Consider the following 19,691-nt stretch of genomic DNA (forward strand, 5'->3'; position numbering starts at 1 on the left):
CTACGTAATGTGTAAAAAATAATTTTCATTATAATATTAATGTACTAGATTTACTTATTCAACACCTGCAAGTGTAGTACCACTTTATGCCTTCCAGATACCCAGCCCCAAGTGCTTCTCATCAGAGAGAGAGTGGCTACTCTTCACAGATGATCTATTTTTGAAATTATTTCCACATGTCTGATGCAAAATCATGATGAGTTGTGTGTATGTGTGCATGTGTTCCAGATGTTGGTTACCCTGTGTCTCGGCCAGTCCCAGAGGAAGAAAAGCCGTTCAGTGAGGAGCTGCTGCACAGTATGGTGAAGAGCATCCAGAGGAACGACGTCAGCCGCCCGATGGCTCAGCTGCTACAGCTGCTGGGCCAGACACTCGAGGTCAAAAGGCAAAGGTCAGCACCAACTGTTCAGTCACATATAAGGACAATTCATATTTGAAGGCTTTTCCAGTTATATTTTAATAAAAATTGCCCACAAATGCAGTAATAAAGCATTTATTATGTGTAAAATACACAGGTATGGGCTCAAATTGTGGTCATAAATATTTTGTACTTGTAAATCAGTTTTGTACTTGTAAATCAGGATTTGTATGTGTAAAAAGAATTTTTCTTTCTTTCATCTGATTGGCCAATGTCATTTGAATCACAAATTTAATTAAAGCTGCAAGCAGCGTTATGAGGGCCCTCGCACCCTGGCGTGTCGAGCCACGCCCAACACCTAAAACCATCACGTCCGATCTGATGTCACATTGATGGAATTCATGCATTTAACCACCAGCTAACATTTCATCTCATTCAATCCTGATTATAGTCGTCCCATTAGGTGGCGCTCTAACCTTTATTGAGAAATGGCATAACAAACATTTCCGAGCTCGAGTCTCATCATGCCTGTGAAGGTTCGGAGAGATTGGACATTGTATTTTTGAGTGACAGCAGATTACTGCTTCTTGGCGAGTGATTGAAACTCCACGTGCCGCCATGACCACCCCGTTTCCCTGAACGTAAAAAGCTTCGCAATTTAACATCACAAAGGTCTTTAGATTCCCCACCCTGAAGATTGCGTCAATATGACGAAATCCCTTGGAGGAGTTCGTCAAAGTACAGTGCCTGAAAAGAGGGGAAAATCTCGCCAAAATTACACATTCATTTTAAAATAGCTGACTTCCTGTTGGATTTGGGATATTGCTCCAACAGACTTTTTTGTACATCTTGATATCCTCCATAAGCTTACCAGGTTTCAGACTCATAAATAAAACACAGAGCAGGGGCTGATGTTTTGAAATTTTGTAGGGGGCGCTGTGGAGCCATTTTACACTATTCAAGGAAAATGATCACATAACAAGAAAGCCCTCATCACATTGGAGGTGTGGGCCAATTTTCAAGACTTCTTAAACTTTCCAAGCCCCTCAAAAGCCACTTCGTCTTTCATGGTGAACCGCGTTACCACCAGGGTACGCCGTTCAGTTTAAAGTCACAATTTTCGCACAGAAGCATCATGAAGGACTGATGGTGATATTGTCCGCTTTTGAGGTGGCCATGATGAACCTGTGAAAATCAGTACAACAAAATGAAAGACATGACATTTCCTGTTCCCACTAGGTGGCGCTCTACGTATTCCTGACAATGGGCATGTCAATCTGTTAAGGGCGGGTCTGACATCACGCCTGTAAAGTCTGGTACTGATCAGAGTGGATTTCATTGGGTTATACTAATTTGTTTCTTTATGGCAAGATATCAAAGTTCGCCATGCTGCAGGGGTCACACCCTCTCGCGAAAACTCACAGTTTTCACTGTAACCCAAGACCAACTCCTTAAGGCTTTCCTGGAGAAATTTGAGGCTGCAGATGTCACCCATCACAATACTGTACCCCAAAGTGTAAAACATGACATTTCCTGCTTCCACTAGGTGGCGCTGTCCCTGATGTCAAATTTGGCAGTTGAAATATGTTCAGGGGTAGAGCCTTATCATATGTGTGCTCTTTGGTCCTGGTCAGACCATGTATGACACAATGAGAGGCAATACGATTTTCATGGCGAGTCATCGAAATTTGCCGTGGCGCCACGGGCTCACCGTATCCCGAAAACTCAAAAGCTCCGCAATTTAACATGGCCCAGGTGTGTAGTTGACACTGACCAAATATGAAGCTTATATAATCAAACCCCAAGGAGGAGTTCGCAAAAGTTCGAGGCATGGAAATGGCAAAATTAGAGCCAAAATGTCACCTTCACTTCCAAATGGCGGACTTCCTGTTGGGTTTGCGTCAATGGTCCCACAGACTTTTTTGTTCGTCTTGGCATGATACACATGTGTGCCAAATTTCATACATGTAGCTCAAACGATGTGTTCGTAGGGCTGCATTTAACAAGGCATAGGTGGCGCTCTAGAGCCATTTCCCAGTGCTCATATGTAAAACCATTAAAATACAAAATTTTTCACCAGACCTGGCAAGTGTGCAAAATTTCATGAGTTTTTGAGCATGTTTAGGCCCTCAAAAAGGCCCTTGTTTTGCCTGAATAATAATAATAATAATTAAAGCTGCAAGCAGCGATATGAGGGCCCTCGCACCCCTGGCGCGTCGAGCCAAGCCCAACACCTAAAACCAGCGCTTCCGATCTGATGTCACATTGATGGAATTCATGCATTTAACCACCAGCTAAAATTTCATCTCATTCAACCATTATTATAGTCGTCCCACTAGGTGGCGCTCTAACCATTACTGACAAATGGCATAACAAACATTTCCGAGCTCGAGTCTCATCACGCCTGCGACCTTTGGGAGAGATTGGACATTGTGTTTTTGAGCGACAGCAGGTTACTGCTTTTTGGCGAGTGATTGAAACTCCACGTGCCGCCATGACCACCCGCTTCCCTGAACGTAAAAGCTTCGCAATTTAACATCACAAAGGTCTTTAGATTCCACACACAGGAGATCGCGTAAATCTAATGAAATCCCTTGGAGGAGTTCGTCAAAGTATGAGGCCTGAAAAGAGGGAAAATGTCGCCAAATTTACACATTAATTTTAAAATGGCTGACTTCCTGTTGGATTTGGGATATTGCTCCAAGAGACTTTTTGTACATCTTGATATCTCCAATAAGCTTGCCAGGTTTCAAACTCATACATAAAACACAGAGCAGGGGCTGTTGTTTTGAAATTTTGTAGGGGCGCTGTGGAGCCATTTTGCGCTGTTCAAGGAAAATGAACATATAAAAAGAAATCCCTCATCACATTAGAGGTGTGCGCCAAATTTCAAGACTTTTAAACTTTCCAAGCCCCTCAAAAGCCACTTCATCTTTCATGGTGAACTGCGTTGCCACCAGGGTGCGCCGTTCAGTTTATAGTCACAATTTTCTCACTGAAGCATCAAGAGGGACTGATGGTGATATTCACCGCTTTTGAGGTGGCCACGATGAACCTGTGAAAATCAGTACAACAAAATGAAAGACATGACATTTCCTGGTGCCACTAGGTGGCGCTCTACGTATTCCTGACAATGGGCATATCAATCTGTTCAGGGCGGGTCTGACATCATCCCTGTAAAATCTGGTACTGATCAGATTGGATTTCATTGAGTTACACTAATTTGTTTCTTCATGGCGAGACCTCAATGTTCGCCATGCTGCTGGGGTCACACCCTTCAGCGAAAACTCACAGTTTTCTCTGTAACCCAAGACCAACTCCTTAAGGCTTTCCTGGAGAAATTTGAGGCTGCAGATGTCACCCATTACAATACTGTACCCCAAAGTGTAAAACATGACATTTCCTGTTCCCACTAGGTGGCGCTGTCCCTGATGTCAAATAAGGCAGTTGAAATATGTTCAGGGGTGGAGCCTTATCATATGTGTCCACTTTGGTCAAGGTCGGACAATGTATGACAGAACGAGAGGCAATAAGATTTTCATGGCGAGTCATCGAAATTCGCCGTGGCGCCACGGCCTCACAGTAACCCGAAAACTCAAAAGCTCCGCAATTTAACATGGCCCAGGTGTGTAGTTGACACTGACCAAATATGAAGCTTGTACGATGAAATTCCAATGAGGAGTTCGCAAAAGTTCGAGGCATGGAAATGGCAAAATTAGAGCCAAAATGTCACCTTCACTTCCAAATGGCGGACTTCCTGTTGGGTTTAGGACTTGGCCATAATAGACTTTTTGTGCGTCTCGAACGTTAGATATGTGTTCGAGTTTTATACATGTAGGTCATACCCATCTCGGGGCTCGCGTTTCTCATTTTTCTAGGTGGCGCTACTGAGCCAATTTTCCCTGGACATGTCTCACGGACATTAAAATACGTAAATTTTCACCAGACCTGACGGCGTCTGCAAAATTTCATGAGTTTTCAACATGTTTAGGCCCTCAAAGGCCGATTCATTTGCGAAAAATAATAATAATAATAATAATAATAATAATAATAATAATAATAATAATAATAATAATAATAAGAAGAAACAGAGCAGATACAATAGGGCCTTCGCACTTTTGTGCTCGGGCCCTAATTAAAGCTGCAAGCAGCGTTATGAGGCCCCTCGCACCCGGCACGTCGGGCCACGCCCAACACCTACAACCAGCACATCCGATCTGATGTCACATTGATGGAATTCATGCCTAGAACCACCAGCTAACGATTCATCTCATTCAATCATTATTATAGTCGTCCCACTAGGTGGCGCTCTAACCATTACTGACAAATGGGATAACAAACATTTCCGACCTTGAGTCTCATCACGCCTGCGAACTTTGGGAGAGATTGGACATTGTGTTTTTGAGTGACAGCAGATTACTGCTTTTTGGCGAGGGATTGAAACTCCACGTGCCGCCATGGCCACCCGTTTCCCTGAACGTAAAAGCTTCGCAATTTAACATCACAAAGGTCTTTAGATTCCACACACAGGAGATCGGGTTAATCTGATGAAATCCCTTGGAGGAGTTCGTCAAAGTATGAGCCCTGAAAAGAGGCGAAAAAAGTGGCTAAAATTACACCTTAATTTTAAAATGGCTGACTTCCTGTTGGATTTGGGATATTGCTCCAAGAGACTTTTTGTACATCTTGATATCCTCCATAAGCTTACCAGGTTTCAGACTTATAAATAAAACACAGAGCAGGGGCTGATGTTTTGAAATTTTGTAGGGGCGCTGTGGAGCCATTTTGCACTATTCAAGGAAAATGATCACATAACAACAAAGCCCTCATCACATTGGAGGTTTGGGCCAAATTCCAAGACTTTTAAAATTTCCAAGCCCCTCAAAAGCCACTTCGTCTTTCATGGTGAACAGCGTTGCCACCAGGGTGCGCCTGTTCAGTTTAAAGTCACAATTTTCGCACAGAAGCATCATGAAGGACTGATGGTGATACTCACCGCTTTTGAGGTGGCCACGATGAACCTGTGAAAATCAGTACAACAAAATGAAAGACATGACATTTCCTGGTGCCACTAGGTGGCGCTCTACGTATTCCTGACAATGGGCATATCAATCTGTTCAGGGCGGGTCTGACATCATCCCTGTAAAATCTGGTACTGATCAGATTGGATTTCATTGAGTTACACTAATTTGTTTCTTCATGGCGAGACCTCAATGTTCGCCATGCTGCTGGGGTCACACCCTTCAGCGAAAACTCACAGTTTTCTCTGTAACCCAAGACCAACTCCTTAAGGCTTTCCTGGAGAAATTTGAGGCTGCAGATGTCACCCATTACAATACTGTACCCCAAAGTGTAAAACATGACATTTCCTGTTCCCACTAGGTGGCGCTGTCCCTGGTGTCAAATATGGCAGTTGAAATATATGTTCAGGGTGGAGCCTTATCATATGTGTCCACTTTGGTCAAGGTCGGACAATGTATGACAGAACGAGAGGCAATAAGATTTTCATGGCGAGTCATCGAAATTCGCCGTGGCGCCACGGGCTCACCGTATCCCGAAAACTCAAAAGCTCCGCAATTTAACATGGCCCAGGTGTGTAGTTGACACTGACCAAATATGAAGCTTGTACGATGAAATTCCAATGAGGAGTTCGCAAAAGTTCGAGGCATGGAAATGGCAAAATTAGAGCCAAACTGTCACCTTCACTTCCAAATGGCGGACTTCCTGTTGGGTTTGCGTCAATGGGCCCACTGACTTTTTTGTTCGTCTTGGCATGATACACATGTGTGCCAAATTTCATACATGTAGCTCAAACGATGTGTTCTTAGGGCTGCATTTACCAAGGCATAGGTGGCGGTACAGAGCCATTTCCCAGTGCTCATATATGAAACCATTAAAATACAAAATTTTTCACCAGACCTGGCATGTGTGCAAAATTTCAAGAGTTTTCGAGCATATTAAAGCCCTCAAAAAGGCCCTTGTTTTGCCTGAATAATAATAATAATAATTAAAGCTGCAAGCAGCGTTATGAGGGCCCTCGCACCCCGGCACGTCGGGCCATGCCCAACACCTACAAACCAGCACGTCCGATCTGATGTCACATTGATGGAAATCATGCCTAGAACCACCAGCTAACGATTCATCTCATTCAATCATTATTATAGTCGTCCCACTAGGTGGCGCTCTAACCATTACTGACAAATGGGATAACAAACATTTCCGACCTTGAGTCTAATCACGCCTGCGACCTTTGGGAGAGATTGGACATTGTGTTTTTGAGCGACAGCAGGTTACTGCTTTTTGGCGAGTGATTGAAACTCCACGTGCCGCCATGGCCACCTCGTTTCCCTGAACGTAAAAAGCTTCGCAATTTAACATCACAAAGGTCTTTAGATTCCACACACAGGAGATCGGGTTAATCTGATGAAATCCCTTGGAGGAGTTCGTCAAAGTATGAGGCCTGAAAAGAGGCGAAAAAGTGGCTAAAATTACACTTTAATTTTAAAATGGCTGACTTCCTGTTGGATTTGGGATATTGCTCTAAGAGACTTTTTGTACATCTTGATATCCTCCATAAGCTTACCAGGTTTCAGACTTATAAATAAAACACAGAGCAGGGGCTGATGTTTTGAAATTTTGTAGGGGCGCTGTGGAGCCATTTTGCACTATTCAAGGAAAATGATCACATAACAACAAAGCCCTCATCACATTGGAGGTTTGGGCCAAATTCCAAGACTTTTAAAATTTCCAAGCCCCTCAAAAGCCACTTCGTCTTTCATGGTGAACGCGTTGCCACCAGGGTGCGCCGTTCAGTTTAAAGTCACAATTTTCTCACTGAAGCATCACGAGGGACTGATGGTGATATTCACCACTTTTGAGGTGGCCACGATGAACCTGTGAAAATCAGTAGAAGAAATGAAAGCCATGGCATTTCCTGGTGCCACTAGGTGGCGCTCTACCTATTCCTTACAATGGGCACATCATTCTGTTCAGGGCGGGTCTGACATCATCCCTGTAAAGTCTGGTACTGATCAGACTAGATTTCATTGAGTTATACTAATTTGTTTCTTAATGGCGAGACATCAATAATCGCCATGCTGCTGGGGTCACACCCTTTCGCGAAAACTCACAGTTTTCACTGTAACCCAAGATCAACTGCTTAAGGCTTTCCTGGAGAAATTTGAGGCTGCAGATGTCAACCATAACAATACTGTACCCCAAAGTGTAAAACATGATATTTCCTGTTCCCACTAGGTGGCGCTGTACCTGATGTCAAATATGGCAGTTGAAATATGTTCAGCGGTGGAGCCTTATCATATGTGTCCACTTTGGTCAAGGTCGGACAATGTATGACAGAACGAGAGGCAATAAGATTTTCATGGCGAGTCATCGAAATTCGCCGTGGCGCCACGGCCTCACCGTATCCCAAAACTCAAAAGCTCCGCAATTTAACATGGCCCAGGTGTGTAGTTGACACTGACCAAATATGAAGCTTGTACAATGAAATTCCAATGAGGAGTTCGCAAAAGTTCGAGGCATGGAAATGGCAAAATTAGAGCCAAAATGTCACCTTCACTTCCAAATGGCGGACTTCCTGTTGGGTTTGCGTCAATGGTCCCACTGACTTTTTGTTCGTCTTGGCATGATACACATGTGTGCCAAATTTCATACATGTAGCTAAAACGATGTGTTCGTAGGGCTGCATTTAACAAGGCATAGGTGGCGCTACAGAGCCATTTCCCAGTGCTCATATGTAAAACCATTAAAATACAAAATTTTTCACCAGACCTGGCATGTGTGCAAAATTCCAAGAGTTTTCGAGCATGTTAAAGCCCTCAAAAAGGCCCTTCTTTTGCCTGAATAATAATAATAATAATTAAAGCTGCAAGCAGCGATATGAGGGCCCTCGCACCCCGCGCTGGCGTCGAGCCAAGCCCAACACCTAAAACCAGCGCTTCCGATCTGATGTCACATTGATGGAATTCATGCATTTAACCACCAGCTAAAATTTCATCTCATTCAACCATTATTATAGTCGTCCCACTAGGTGGCGCTCTAACCATTACTGACAAATGGCATAACAAACATTTCGAGCTCGAGTCTCATCACGCCTGCGACCTTTGGGAGAGATTGGACATTGTGTTTTTGAGCGACAGCAGGTTACTGCTTTTGGCGAGGGATTGAAACTCCACGTGCCGCCATGACCACCCGCTTCCCTGAACGTAAAAAGCTTCGCAATTTAACATCACAAAGGTCTTTAGATTCCACACACAGGAGATCGCGTAAATCTAATGAAATCCCTTGGAGGAGTTCGTCAAAGTATGAGGCCTGAAAAGAGGGAAAATGTCGCCAAATTTACACATTAATTTTAAAATGGCTGACTTCCTGTTGGATTTGGGATATTGCTCCAAGAGACTTTTTGTACATCTTGATATCTCCAATAAGCTTGCCAGGTTTCAAACTCATACATAAAACACAGAGCAGGGGCTGTTGTTTTGAAATTTTGTAGGGGCGCTGTGGAGCCATTTTGCGCTCTTCAAGGAAAATGAACATATAAAAGAAATCCCTCATCACATTAGAGGTGTGCGCCAAATTTCAAGACTTTTTAAACTTTTCAAGCCCCTCAAAAGCCACTTCATCTTTCATGGTGAACTGCGCTGCCACCAGGGTGCGCCGTTCAGTTTATAGTCACAATTTTCTCACTGAAGCATCAAGAGGGACTGATGGTGATATTCACCGCTTTTGAGGTGGCCACGATGAACCTGTGAAAATCAGTACAACAAAATGAAAGACATGACATTTCCTGGTGCCACTAGGTGGCGCTCTACGTATTCCTGACAATGGGCATATCAATCTGTTCAGGGCGGGTCTGACATCATCCCTGTAAAATCTGGTACTGATCAGATTGGATTTCATTGAGTTACACTAATTTGTTTCTTCATGGCGAGACCTCAATGTTCGCCATGCTGCTGGGGTCACACCCTTCAGCGAAAACTCACAGTTTTCTCTGTAACCCAAGACCAACTCCTTAAGGCTTTCCTGGAGAAATTTGAGGCTGCAGATGTCACCCATTACAATACTGTACCCCAAAGTGTAAAACATGACATTTCCTGTTCCCACTAGGTGGCGCTGTCCCTGATGTCAAATATGGCAGTTGAAATATGTTCAGGGGTGGAGCCTTATCATATGTGTCCACTTTGGTCAAGGTCGGACAATGTATGACAGAACGAGAGGCAATAAGATTTTCATGGCGAGTCATCGAAATTCGCCGTGGCGCCACGGCCTCACCGTCTCCGAAAACTCAAAAGCTCCGCAATTTAACATGGCCCAGGTGTGTAGTTGACACTGACCAAAGATGAAGCTTGTACGATGAAATTCCAATGAGGAGTTCGCAAAAGTTTGAGGCATGGAAATGGCAAAATTGGAGCCAAAATGTCACCTTCACTTCCAAATGGCGGACTTCCTGTTGGGTCTGCGTCAATGGTCCCATTGACTTTTTTGTTCGTCTTGGCATGATACACATGTGTGCCAAATTTCATACATGTAGCTCAAAAGATGTGTTTGTAGGCCTGCATTTAACAACACATAGGTGGCGCTACAGAGCCATTTCCCAGTGCTCATATATAAAACCATTAAAATACAAAATTTTTCACCAGACCTGGCATGTGTGCAAAATTCCAAGAGTTTTCGACCATGTTAAAGCCCTCAAAAAGGCAATTCATTTCAATGAAAAATAATAATAATAATAATAATAATAATAATTAAAGCTGCAAGCAGCGATATGAGGGCCCTCGCACCCCGGTAGCGTCGAGCCAAGCCCAACACCTAAAACCAGCGCTTCCGATCTGATGTCACATTGATGGAATTCATGCATTTAACCACCAGCTAAAATTTCATCTCATTCAACCATTATTATAGTCGTCCCACTAGGTGGCGCTCTAACCATTGCTGACAAATGGCATAACAAACATTTCCGAGCTCGAGTCTCATCACGCCTGCGAACTTTGGGAGAGATTGGACATTGTGTTTTTGAGCGACAGCAGGTTACTGCTTTTGGCGAGTGAGTGAAACTCCACGTGCCGCCATGACCACCCCGCTTCCCTGAACGTAAAAGCTTCGCAATTTAACATCACAAAGGTCTTTAGATTCCACACACAGGAGATCGCGTAAATCTAATGAAATCCCTTGGAGGAGTTCGTCAAAGTATGAGGCCTGAAAAGAGGGGAAAATGTCGCCAAATTTACACATTAATTTTAAAATGGCTGACTTCCTGTTGGATTTGGGATATTGCTCCAAGAGACTTTTTGTACATCTTGATATCTCCAATAAGCTTGCCAGGTTTCAAACTCATACATAAAACACAGAGCAGGGGCTGTTGTTTTGAAATTTTGTAGGGGCGCTGTGGAGCCATTTTTGCGCTGTTCAAGGAAAATGAACATATAAAAGAAATCCCTCATCACATTAGAGGTGTGCGCCAAATTTCAAGACTTTTAAACTTTTCAAGTCCCTCAAAAGCCACTTCATCTTTCATGGTGAACTGCGCTGCCACCAGGGTGCGCCGTTCAGTTTATAGTCACAATTTTCTCACTGAAGCATCAAGAGGGACTGATGGTGATATTCACCGCTTTTCAGGTGGCCACGATGAACCTGTGAAAATCAGTACAACAAAATGAAAGACATGACATTTCCTGGTGCCACTAGGTGGCGCTCTACGTATTCCTGACAATGGGCATATCAATCTGTTCAGGGCGGGTCTGACATCATCCCTGTAAAATCTGGTACTGATCAGATTGGATTTCATTGAGTTACACTAATTTGTTTCTTCATGGCGAGACCTCAATGTTCGCCATGCTGCTGGGGTCACACCCTTCAGCGAAAACTCACAGTTTTCTCTGTAACCCAAGACCAACTCCTTAAGGCTTTCCTGGAGAAATTTGAGGCTGCAGATGTCACCCATTACAATACTGTTCCCCAAAGTGTAAAACATGACATTTCCTGTTCCCACTAGGTGGCGCTGTCCCTGGTGTCAAATATGGCAGTTGAAATATGTTCAGGGGTGGAGCCTTATCATATGTGTCCACTTTGGTCAAGGTCGGACAATGTATGACAGAACGAGAGGCAATAAGATTTTCATGGCGAGTCATCGAAATTCGCCGTGGCGCCACGGCCTCACAGTAACCCGAAAACTCAAAAGCTCCGCAATTTAACATGGCCCAGGTGTGTAGTTGACACTGACCAAATATGAAGCTTGGACGATGAAATTCCAATGAGGAGTTCGCAAAAGTTCGAGGCATGGAAATGGCAAAATTAGAGCCAAAATGTCAACTTCACTTCCAAATGGCGGACTTCCTGTTGGGTTTAGGACATGGCCATAATAGACTTTTATGTGCGTCTCCGAGCGCTAGATATGTGTTCGAGTTTTATACATGTAGGTCATACCCATCTCGGGGCTCGCGTTTCTCATTTTTCTAGGTGGCGCTACTGAGCCAATTTTCCCTGGACATGTCTCACGGACATTAAAATACGTAAATTTTCACCAGACCTGACAGCGTCTGCAAAATTTCATGAGTTTTCGAGCATGTTTAGGCCCTCAAAAGGCCGATCATTTGCCGAAAAATAATAATAATAATAATAATAATAATAATAATAATAATAATAATAATAATAATAATAATAATAATAAGAAACAGAGCAGATACAATAGGGCCTTCGCACTTTTGTGCTCGGGCCCTAATTAAAGCTGCAAGCAGCGATATGAGGGCCCTCGCACACCGGCGGCGTCGAGCCAAGCCCAACACCTAAAACCAGCGCTTCCGATCTGATGTCACATTGATGGAATTCATGCATTTAACCACCAGCTAAAATTTCATCTCATTCAACCATTATTATAGTCGTCCCACTAGGTGGCGCTCTAACCATTACTGACAAATGGCATAACAAACATTTCCGAGCTCGAGTCTCATCACGCCTGCGACCTTTGGGAGAGATTGGACATTGTGTTTTTGAGCGACAGCAGGTTACTGCTTTTTGGCTTAGTGATTGAAACTCCACGTGCCGCCATGACCACCCCGTTTCCCTGAGCGTAAAAAGCTTCGCAATTTAACATCACAAAGGTCTTTAGATTCCACACACAGGAGATCGCGTAAATCTAATGAAATCCCTTGGAGGAGTTCGTCAAAGTATGAGGCCTGAAAAGAGGGAAAATGTCGCCAAATTTACACATTAATTTTAAAATGGCTGACTTCCTGTTGGATTTGGGATATTGCTCCAAGAGACTTTTTGTACATCTTGATATCTCCAATAAGCTTGCCAGGTTTCACACTCATACATAAAACACAGAGCAGGGGCTGATGTTTTGAAATTTTGTGGGGGCGCTGTGGAGCCATTTTGCGCTGTTCAAGGAAAATGAACATATAAAAGAAATCCCTCATCACATTAGAGGTGTGCGCCAAATTTCAAGACTTTTAAACTTTTCAAGCCCGTCAAAAGCCACTTCATCTTTCATGGTGAACTGCGTTGCCACCAGGGTGCGCCGTTCAGTTTATAGTCACAATTTTCTCACTGAAGCATCAAGAGGGACTGATGGTGATACTCACCGCTTTTGAGGTGGCCACGATGAACCTGTGAAAATCAGTACAACAAAATGAAAGACATGACATTTCCTGGTGCCACTAGGTGGCGCTCTACGTATTCCTGACAATGGGCATATCAATCTGTTCAGGGCGGGTCTGACATCATCCCTGTAAAATCTGGTACTGATCAGATTGGATTTCATTGAGTTACACTAATTTGTTTCTTCATGGCGAGACCTCAATGTTCGCCATGCTGCTGGGGTCACACACTTCAGCGAAAACTCACAGTTTTCTCTCTAACCCAAGACCAACTCCTTAAGGCTTTCCTGGAGAAATTTGAGGCTGCAGATGTCACCCATTGCAATACTGTACCCCAAAGTGTAAAACATGACATTTCCTGTTCCCACTAGGTGGCGCTGTACCTGATGTCAAATATGGCAGTTGAAATATGTTCAGGGGTGGAGCCTTATCATATGTGTCCACTTTGGTCAAGGTCGGACAATGTATGACAGAACGAGAGGCAATAAGATTTTCATGGCGAGTCATCGAAATTCGCCGTGGCGCCACGGCCTCACAGTATCCCGAAAACTCAAAAGCTCCGCAATTTAACATGGCCCAGGTGTGTAGTTGACACTGACCAAATATGAAGCTTGTGCGATGAAATTCCAATGAGGAGTTCGCAAAAGTTCGAGGCATGGAAATGGCAAAATTAGAGCCAAAATGTCACCTTCACTTCCAAATGGCGGACTTCCTGTTGGGTTTAGGACATGGCCATAATAGACTTTTTTTGTGCGTCTCCGAGCGTTAGATATGTGTTCGAGTTTTATACATGTAGGTCATACCCATCTCGGGGCTCGCGTTTCTCATTTTTCTAGGTGGCGCTACTGAGCCAATTTTCCCTGGACATGTCTAGGGACATTAAAATACGTAAATTTTCACCAGACCTGACGCGTGTGCAAAATTTCATGAGTTTTTGAGCATGTTTAGGCCCTCAAAAGGCCGATTCATTTGCCGAAAAATAATAATAATAATAATAATAATAATAATTAAAGCTGCAAGCAGCGATATGAGGGCCCTCGCACCCCGGCGCGCGTCGAGCCAAGCCCAACACCTAAAACCAGCGCTTCCGATCTGATGTCACATTGATGGAATTCATGCATTTAACCACCAGCTAAAATTTCATCTCATTCAACCATTATTATAGTCGTCCCACTAGGTGGCGCTCTAACCATTACTGACAAATGGCATAACAAACATTTCCAAGCTCGAGTCTCATCACGCCTGCGACCTTTGGGAGAGATTGGACATTGTGTTTTTGAGCGACAGCAGGTTACTGCTTTTGGCGAGTGATTGAAACTCCACGTGCCGCCATGACCACCCGTTTCCCTGAGCGTAAAAGCTTCGCAATTTAACATCACAAAGGTCTTTAGATTCCACACACAGGAGATCGCGTAAATCTAATGAAATCCCTTGGAGGAGTTCGTCAAAGTATGAGGCCTGAAAAGAGGGGAAAATGTCGCCAAATTTACACATTAATTTTAAAATGGCTGACTTCCTGTTGGATTTGGGATATTGCTCCAAGAGACTTTTTGTACATCTTGATATCTCCAATAAGCTTGCCAGGTTTCAAACTCATACATAAAACACAGAGCAGGGGCTGTTGTTTTGAAATTTTGTAGGGGGCGCTGTGGAGCCATTTTGCGCTGTTCAAGGAAAAGGAACATATAAAAGAAATCCCTCATCACATTAGAGGTGTGCGCCAAATTTCAAGACTTTTAAACTTTTCAAGCCCCTCAAAAGCCACTTCATCTTTCATGGTGAACCGCGTTGCCACCAGGGTGCGCCCGTTCAGTTTATAGTCACAATTTTCTCACTGAAGCATCAAGAGGGACTGATGGTGATATTCACCGCTTTTGAGGTGGCCACGATGAACCTGTGAAAATCAGTACAACAAAATGAAAGACATGACATTTCCTGGTGCCACTAGGTGGCGCTCTACGTATTCCTGACAATGGGCATATCAATCTGTTCAGGGCGGGTCTGACATCATCCCTGTAAAATCTGGTACTGATCAGATTGGATTTCATTGAGTTACACTAATTTGTTTCTTCATGGCGAGACATCAATGTTCGCCATGCTGCTGAAGTCACACCCTTCAGCGAAAACTCACAGTTTTCTCTGTAACCCAAGACCAACTCCTTAAGGCTTTCCTGGAGAAATTTGAGGCTGCAGATGTCACCCATTACAATACTGTACCCCAAAGTGTAAAACATGACATTTCCTGTTCCCACTAGGTGGCGCTGTCCCTGGTGTCAAATATGGCAGTTGAAATATGTTCAGGGGTGGAGCCTTATCATATGTGTCCACTTTGGTCAAGGTCGGACAATGTATGACAGAACGAGAGGCAATAAGATTTTCATGGCGAGTCATCGAATTCGCGCCGTGGCGCCACGACCTCACAGTAACCCGAAAACTCAAAAGCTCCGCAATTTAACATGGCCCAGGTGTGTAGTTGACACTGACCAAATATGAAGCTTGTGCGATGAAATTCCAATGAGGAGTTCGCAAAAGTTCGAGGCATGGAAATGGCAAAATTAGAGCCAAAATGTCACCTTCACTTCCAAATGGCGGACTTCCTGTTGGGTTTAGGACATGGCCATAATAGACTTTTATGTGCGTCTCGAACGTTAGATATGTGTTCGAGTTTTATACATGTAGGTCATACCCATCTCGGGGCTCGCGTTTCTCATTTTTCTAGGTGGCGCTACTGAGCCAATTTCCCTGGACATGTCTACGGACATTAAAATACGTAAATTTTCACCAGACCTGACGTGTGCAAAATTTCATGAGTTTTCGAGCATGTTTAGGCCCTCAAAAGGCCGATTCATTTGCCGAAAAATAATAATAATAATAATAATAATAATAATAATAATAATAATAATAATAATAATAAGAAACAGAGCAGATACAATAGGGCCTTCGCACTTTTGTGCTCGGGCCCTAATAATAATAATAATAATAATAATAATAATAATAATAATAATAAGAAACAGAGCAGATACAATAGGGCCTTCGCACTTTTGTGCTCGGGCCCTAATTAAAGCTGCAAGCAGCGATATGAGGGCCCTCGCACCCTGGCGCGTCGAGCCAAGCCCAACACCTAAAACCAGCGCTTCCGATCTGATGTCACATTGATGGAATTCATGCATTTAACCACCAGCTAAAATTTCATCTCATTCAACCATTATTATAGTCGTCCCACTAGGTGGCGCTCTAACCATTACTGACAAATGGCATAACAAACATTTCCGACCTTGAGTCTCATCACGCCTGCGACCTTTGGGAGAGATTGGACATTGTGTTTTTGAGCGACAGCAGGTTACTGCTTTTTGGCGGTAATTGAAACTCCACGTGCCGCCATGACCACCCGTTTCCCTGAGCGTAAAAAGCTTCGCAATTTAACATCACAAAGGTCTTTAGATTCCACACACAGGAGATCGCGTAAATCTAATGAAATCCCTGGGAGGAGTTCGTCAAAGTATGAGGCCTGAAAAGAGGGAAAATGTCGCCAAATTTACACATTAATTTTAAAATGGCTGACTTCCTGTTGGATTTGGGATATTGCTCCAAGAGACTTTTTGTACATCTTGATATCTCCAATAAGCTTGCCAGGTTTCAAACTCATACATAAAACACAGAGCAGGGGCTGTTGTTTTGAAATTTTGTAGGGGGCGCTGTGGAGCCATTTTGCGCTGTTCAAGGAAAATGAACATATAAAAAGAAATCCCTCATCACATTAGAGGTGTGCGCCAAATTTCAAGACTTTTAAACTTTTCAAGCCCCTCAAAAGCCACTTCATCTTTCATGGTGAACTGCGTTGCCACCAGGGGTGCGCCGTTCAGTTTATAGTCACAATTTTCTCACTGAAGCATCAAGAGGGACTGATGGTGATATTCACGCTTTTGAGGTGGCCACGATGAACCTGTGAAAATCAGTACAACAAAATGAAAGACATGACATTTCCTGGTGCCACTAGGTGGCGCTCTACGTATTCCTGACAATGGGCATATCATTCTGTTCAGGGCGGGTCTGACATCATCCCTGTAAAATCTGGTACTGATCACATGGGATTTCATTGAGTTACACTAATTTGTTTCTTCATGGCGAGACCTCAATGTTCGCCATGCTGCTGAGTCACACCCTTCAGCGAAAACTCACAGTTTTCTCTGTAACCCAAGACCAACTCCTTAAGGCTTTCCTGGAGAAATTTGAGGCTGCAGATGTCACCCATTACAATACTGTACCCCAAAGTGTAAAACATGACATTTCCTGTTCCCACTAGGTGGCGCTGTCCCTGATGTCAAATATGGCAGTTGAAATATGTTCAGGGGTGGAGCCTTATCATATGTGTCCACTTTGGTCAAGGTCGGACAATGTATGACAGAACGAGAGGCAATAAGATTTTCATGGCGAGTCATCGAAATTCGCCCACGGCGCCACGGCGTCACCGTATCCCGAAAACTCAAAAGCTCCGCAATTTAACATGGCCCAGGTGTGTAGTTGACACTGACCAAATATGAAGCTTGTACGATGAAATTCCAATGAGGAGTTCGAAAAAGTTCGAGGCATGGAAATGGCAAAATTAGAGCCAAAATGTCACCTTCACTTCCAAATGGCGGACTTCCTGTTGGGTTTAGGACATGGCCATAATAGACTTTTTTTGTGCGTCTCGAGCGTTAGATATGTGTTCGAGTTTTATACATGTAGGTCATACCCATCTCGGGGCTCGCGTTTCTCATTTTTCTAGGTGGCGCTACTGAGCCAATTTTCCCTGGACATGTCTACGGACATTAAAATACGTAAATTTTCACCAGACCTGACGCGTGTGCAAAATTTCATGAGTTTTTGAGCATGTTTAGGCCCTCAAAAAGCCGATTCATTTGCGAAATAATAATAATAATAATAATAATAATAATAATAATAATAATAATAATAATAATAATAAGAAACAGAGCAGATACAATAGGGCCCTTCGCACTTTTGTGCTCGGGCCCTAATTAAAGCTGCAAGCAGCGATATGAGGGCCCTCGCACCCCGCGCGTCGAGCCAAGCCCAACACCTAAAACCAGCGCTTCCGATCTGATGTCACATTGATGGAATTCATGCATTTAACCACCAGCTAAAATTTCATCTCATTCAACCATTATTATAGTCATCCCACTAGGTGGCGCTCTAACCATTACTGACAAATGGCATAACAAACATTTCCGAGCTCGAGTCTCATCACGCCTGCGACCTTTGGGAGAGATTGGACATTGTGTTTTTGAGCGACAGCAGGTTACTGCTTTTGGCGAGTGATTGAAACTCCACGTGCCGCCATGACCACCCCCGTTTCCCTGAGCGTAAAAGCTTCGCAATTTAACATCACAAAGGTCTTTAGATTCCACACACAGGAGATCGCGTAAATCTAATGAAATCCCTTGGAGGAGTTCGTCAAAGTATGAGGCCTGAAAAAGGGGAAAATGTCGCCAAATTTACACATTAATTTTAAAATGGCTGACTTCCTGTTGGATTTGGGATATTGCTCCAAGAGACTTTTTGTACATCTTGATATCTCCAATAAGCTTGCCAGGTTTCAAACTCATACATAAAACACAGAGCAGGGGCTGTTGTTTTGAAATTTTGTAGGGGGCGCTGTGGAGCCATTTTGCGCTGTTCAAGGAAAAGGAACATATAAAAGAAATCCCTCATCACATTAGAGGTGTGCGCCAAATTTCAAGACTTTTAAACTTTTCAAGCCCCTCAAAAGCCACTTCATCTTTCATGGTGAACGCGTTGCCACCAGGGTGCGCCGTTCAGTTTATAGTCACAATTTTCTCACTGAAGCATCAAGAGGGACTGATGGTGATATTCACCGCTTTTGAGGTGGCCACGATGAACCTGTGAAAATCAGTACAACAAAATGAAAGACATGACATTTCCTGGTGCCACTAGGTGGCGCTCTACCTATTCCTGACAATGGGCATATCAATCTGTTCAGGGCGGGTCTGACATCATCCCTGTAAAATCTGGTACTGATCAGATTGGATTTCATTGAGTTACACTAATTTGTTTCTTCATGGCGAGACCTCAATGTTCGCCATGCTGCTGCTGAGTCACACCCTTCAGCGAAAACTCACAGTTTTCTCTGTAACCCAAGACCAACTCCTTAAGGCTTTCCTGGAGAAATTTGAGGCTGCAGATGTCACCCATTACAATACTGTACCCCAAAGTGTAAAACATGACATTTCCTGTTCCCACTAGGTGGCGCTGTCCCTGATGTCAAATATGGCAGTTGAAATATGTTCAGGGGTGGAGCCTTATCATATGTGTCCACTTTGGTCAAGGTCGGACAATGTATGACAGAGCGAGAGGCAATAAGATTTTCATGGCGAGTCATCGAAATTCGCCGTGGTGCCACGACCTCACAGTAACCCGAAAACTCAAAAGCTCCGCAATTTAACATGGCCCAGGTGTGTAGTTGACACTGACCAAATATGAAGCTTGTACGATGAAATTCCAATGAGGAGTTCGCAAAAGTTCGAGGCATGGAAATGGCAAAATTAGAGCCAAAATGTCACCGTCACTTCCAAATGGCGGACTTCCTGTTGGGTTTAGGACATGGCCATAATAGACTTTTTTTGTGCGTCTCGAGCGTTAGATATGTGTTCGAGTTTTATACATGTAGGTCATACCCATCTCGGGGCTCGCGTTTCTCATTT

The 19,691-nt window shown here is 43.7% G+C and overlaps 1 protein-coding gene across 3 annotated transcripts in view; it reads left to right on the forward strand.

The window, feature by feature from the left end:
* The window catches only part of LOC116313494 (C-myc promoter-binding protein-like), a 182,559-nt gene that overhangs the window by 142,594 nt on the left and 20,274 nt on the right, over window positions 1–19,691 (forward strand). For all 3 annotated transcript variants that reach the window (XM_039602313.1, XM_039602363.1, XM_039602445.1), the window contains one exon: window positions 229–391. In XM_039602313.1, coding sequence (XP_039458247.1) covers window positions 229–391 — 163 coding nt within the window. The remainder of the gene's footprint in view (window positions 1–228; window positions 392–19,691) is intronic.

This window comes from Oreochromis aureus, linkage group 1 (genome assembly GCF_013358895.1).
Source record: "Oreochromis aureus strain Israel breed Guangdong linkage group 1, ZZ_aureus, whole genome shotgun sequence".
In the NCBI taxonomy this organism is placed as follows: Eukaryota; Metazoa; Chordata; class Actinopteri; order Cichliformes; family Cichlidae; genus Oreochromis; species Oreochromis aureus.